Consider the following 4,745-nt stretch of genomic DNA (forward strand, 5'->3'; position numbering starts at 1 on the left):
GAGGCGGGCGGATCACCTGAGGTTAGGAGTTTGAGACCAGCTTGACTAACATAGAGAAACCCCGTCTCCACTGAAAATACAAAATTAGCTGGGCATGGTGGTGCATGTATGTAATCGGGAGGCTGAGGCAGGAGAAGCACTTGAACCCAGGAGGCGGAGACGTCGGTGAGCCGAGATTGCACCATTACACTCCAGCCTGGGCAACAAGAGTGAAACTCGGTCTCAAAAAAAAAAAGATTTCCTCAGCTAACCTTCTTCCCTCCTTTCCTCCTACGTTGTATAGAGAAGGCCAGCCATTGTAATCCATACAGAAATTTTGGCCCTGAGGACATTTAAATACAAACATTTTAAACTGAATTATACCAACTCTGCTGAATTTCCATCAAGGACACACTTTCCAGAGCCGACTCTATGGAGCTTATATAAATCCTTGATCAATTTTCAAGAGAACACTGTGAAACTGCATAGTTCTTCTCCATTTTCATTTTTACCTGTTATCATGTTTGGTTCTTTCCCGTTGACATTTTCTAACAACGTTTCAGCATAGGCCTCCCGATGTCTATCAAGGCGTGTTTTCTTGGATTACAATTTGCAGGTCTAGATTTTATCACCAAGCCATGAATCTCCCACCCAAGTTTAGGGAATAGCATGTTTTTTCCTTGTGTGACTTTTGCCCTTATGAGTTTTATTTTCTCGTATATCATCCTAATGTTAATGTTCACTGTGGTTGAATGAAAGACTGATAGATTACATTTATTTCTCAAAGAAGCTAAGATTTAAACGGATAACGCATGCATGTGGTAGAAAAATGAGAGCAGGACGAAAGGGTGCACAAAGGCAAACCTTGACCCTCTTGCCGGCCCCTCGCCCACTTGCCCTCTGCAAAGGCTGTGTCTCAGATGGGGTGCCCAGGATGCCGCCTCTGACATGGAGACGCACGGCAGGCAGGAGCCTCCGACGAAAGGGAGGAGCAGCAGAGAAAGAGGTGGCTGCAATGCAGTCTCAGGGAAGGCCCAGCCGCCCCGAGGGAGCTCCAGAGCCGCGCTGTTCCTGGTGGGGAGGTCAGGAAGAGGCTCTTTAGGCTCTGGGGGTACCAGTCATTGCTCAGTCCTTCTTGGGTATGACCTGGGGCAGAGTCTTCATCTGGGAACCACTGGCCCCTCCTCCCCAGGCCAGGGCCCTGCAGCCAACACTCCCCAGAGCTGGGGGATGCATCCTCCCAAAGGGACCTAGGCAGCTCAGCCCGAAAACCACTGTCACCCACTGTCCCCAAGTTACCTCTGTCCCCTCCTTACCCTTGTTAGCCAAAGACTTATTTTTAATTGTTATTTTCTTAGACCTCTGGAGCACCCCGCGCCCCCAGCCTGGGTTAGCTGTCAGGAGCCGCTGTCTCTTCCTTTCCCACTGCGGCTCCACCCCCTCGCTGCCTCAGGGGGAGCCCACGCAGCGGGGGCAGCCGGGCCTCAGCCTCAGGCAGCTGGGGAGCAGAACCTTAGAAGCCACGCTTTTTCTTTTTCCTTTTTTTTGAAACAACTTTCTAGGGCTCTGGAGTTATAAAAAGCTCCCATGTGTCACTTTTCAGCATTTGGGCAGCTGCCAAATGCCACCCGGACTGCACTGCTGTTCTCCCAAGGTGTGCCCCTGGACTGATGGGCTGGGCTTGGCAAAAGCAGCTGGAGGTTATCGAAAATCTGTTGTAAGGAGCATTGCTAACTTATAATAAAAATCGAATCCAAAACATGCTTTTGCAATACCCCCTCCCAATATCCACCAGAGGCAAAGGCAGAATTAAGAAGCAGGGTCTTGAGATGTAGGAAAGGAGAATGAACCCCACGCAGGAGGAGGACAGGCCACCCCGACTTTGGTCCACTTTGGTCCACTTGGCTCACCACTTTGGTGAGCACCACCTGTCTTGGGGAATGACTCTGGGCCCATCTCAGGTGTGGCTGCAGGTGACACATCTTCTCTTCCTGTCCACCCCCAGCCCCATGGCATCCCTCCCTGTCCTGCAGAAGGAGAGCGTGTTCCAGTCGGGAGCCCATGCCTACAGAATCCCTGCCCTGCTCTACCTGCCTGGGCAGCAGACCCTGCTGGCCTTCGCGGAACAGCGGGCAAGCAAGAAGGATGAGCACGCAGAGCTGATTGTCCTGCGCAGAGGAGGCTACGATGCATCCACCCGCCGGGTTCAGGTGAGGCAGGAGGTGTCTGCACTGGCTCCTCAGGGCTCCACCACACCCTTCGCTGCTGTGATCAGGGGCCAGGCGTGGATCTCAGAGAATACAGGAACAACTTTATCCCTCAATGGCTGAGGTCTGGAGGAGAGATAGAGCAGAGAAAGTGCCCCCAGTGGTCACCTGGACCTCTGGGCTCACCATGAATTAGTCCAGTTGGCCTCTATCTGTTTTCCTGAATGATTAAATGAGTTGCCCAGCATCCTTGATAACCTGAGGGAGGAATAGTTCAGTGTTGCATAATGGGTGGTTTTGTCCTTTGAGTAAAATTAAGCTGGGGACTGGGGTGGGGTGATGGCTTGTGTCCTGAAGTTCCATCTTATAGATTAAATAATTAATCCTGATAACAGCACCCAAGGCTGGCTGATCGTATTGGAAGAGTTTAATATTATTATCATTCCTTTGTGGTCATAACTACACAGCTGTTCAAAGCATGGGATTTGAAGCAGATGGACCTGGGTTCAAGTCCCGGTTCTGCCACTGACCAGAGGTGTGACCGAGGCAACTCTTCCACCCTGTCTCAGTCTCTTGTTCACGGTAATAATGGAGCTATTAGCAACTGTCCCCCAGGGGTTTAGGCATTAGATGAGACCATGGATGTTAGACTTTTGGCGCTGTGTCTGTGCTTAGAATTGCTCAATGGGGGTAGCTGTTAGTAAATGGGGACAGACAGCACATGTGACATAGACTTGGGGATTCTGGAGGCTCAATGTGACTCCTCCTTGGCTGCATGAGTAGGATATGGCGTGTAGAAGGTGAGAGGTGACCGTCACATTCTGTCTTGTACTGGTCAGGCTACTGCACCTCCCGCCAGGGCTTTGCTATTCAAGGATGGCGAGCTGGACTGGGGTGGGAAGTGGAGGATGAAGCTGGGAATGGCTCATGCACGAGTCATCTTCGTATCTTGTGGTCTGGCAGGTGGGTGTTCTGTAAATGCATATTGATGGCAATGGAAGGAACAGAATCACTCAGCCAAGCGTGGCTGCCTTGGAGTGGTGAGGTGGATCCCCGGGTCACGCAGCTCTGGGGAAATGTTGCGAGGAGGATATGAGTGTTGGGTGAAGAGTTCTCCTCAATGACTTTTGACTCTAACCCGGGAGACACGCCCGTGCCTACCCCTCCCACGCATGCAGCTCCTGGCACCATCCCCAGCTGTTTCAAGGCTGCCTTCTTTCTCTCTCCTCACTCAGTGGCGAGCTCAGGAGGTGGTGGCCCAGGCCCGGCTGGATGGACACCGGTCCATGAACCCATGCCCCTTGTATGATGTGCAGACGGGGACCCTCTTCCTCTTCTTCATTGCCATCCCTGGGCAAGTCACAGAGCAACAGCAGCTGCAGACCAGGGCCAATGTGACGCGGCTGTGCCAAGTAACCAGCACTGACCACGGGAGGACCTGGAGCTCCCCCAGAGACCTCACTGATGCGGCCATCGGCCCAGCCTACCGGGAGTGGTCCACCTTTGCGGTGGGCCCGGGGCATTGTTTGCAGCTGCACGACAGGGCCCAGAGCCTGGTGGTGCCCGCCTATGCCTACCGGAACCTTCACCCCATCCAAAGGCCGAGCCCCTCCGCCTTCTGCTTCCTCAGCCATGACCATGGGCGCACGTGGGCGCGAGGGCACTTTGTGGCCCAGGACACCCTGGAGTGCCAGGTGGCCGAAGTCGAGGCTGGGGAGCAGAGGGTGGTGACCCTCAACGCAAGAAGCCACCTCCGAGCCAGGATCCAGGCCCAGAGCACCAATGACGGGCTTGATTTCCAGGAGTCTCAGCTGGTGAAGAAGCTGGTGGAGCCGCCGCCCCAGGGCTGCCAAGGGAGTGTCATCAGCTTCCCCAGCCCCCACTCGGGACCCGGCTCTCCAGCCCAGTGGCTGCTCTACACTCACCCCACACACACCTGGCAGAGGGCCGACCTGGGCGCCTACCTCAACCCGCGACCTCCAGCCCCCGAGGCCTGGTCGGAGCCAGTACTGCTGGCCAAGGGCAGCTGTGCCTACTCAGACCTCCAGAGCATGGGCACCGACCCCGATGGGTCCCCCTTGTTTGGGTGTCTGTACGAAGCCAATGATTACGAGGAGATTGTCTTTCTCATGTTCACCCTGAAGCAAGCCTTCCCGGCTGAGTACCTGCCTCAGTGAGCCCACCGTGCCCAGCACAAGGGCCTTGCTTTCACCTGCACGCCCGGCTCGGAGGCTCTGCTGTTGCCTCTCCTTCCCGTGGCCCCTGGATGGGGGGGCCACTCTGGGCTCCCTTCGGTGCTGGTGTGTGGAGAGAGGTCCACCTCTTGCTCTTTTCCTCCTGCATGGTTCCAGTCTTCCCAAAAGGTTCTGTTTCAGCCCAGAAACCAAAAGTGCCTGGCTGCCTGTAGCCCCTCCATGGGGAAGGCGTGGAGGGTCCTGCAGCGCAGCTGTCACCTTGGCTGTCTGTCCCCCAACCCCAGCTTTGTGTAGGTCTTGACAAATTTCCTAGTTCAACCCCTTCCTTCTCGGGAACCACTCATCGTGTTCCTGGGGAAGAAAT

At 54.6% G+C, this 4,745-nt stretch overlaps 1 protein-coding gene across 1 annotated transcript; it reads left to right on the forward strand.

Moving 5' to 3' along the window:
- The first annotated feature begins 1,988 nt into the window (after positions 1 to 1,988).
- On the forward strand, positions 1,989 to 4,363 carry NEU2 (sialidase 2 (cytosolic sialidase)). The gene is made up of 2 exons (XM_011952023.1): positions 1,989 to 2,189; positions 3,422 to 4,363. The coding sequence occupies exons 1-2, from the start codon at positions 1,989 to 1,991 to the stop codon at positions 4,361 to 4,363; spliced, it is 1,143 nt and encodes a 380-aa protein (XP_011807413.1).
- The last annotated feature ends 382 nt before the right edge of the window (positions 4,364 to 4,745 follow it).

Source organism: Colobus angolensis, unplaced genomic scaffold (genome assembly GCF_000951035.1).
Source record: "Colobus angolensis palliatus isolate OR3802 unplaced genomic scaffold, Cang.pa_1.0 Scaffold33, whole genome shotgun sequence".
In the NCBI taxonomy this organism is placed as follows: Eukaryota; Metazoa; Chordata; class Mammalia; order Primates; family Cercopithecidae; genus Colobus; species Colobus angolensis.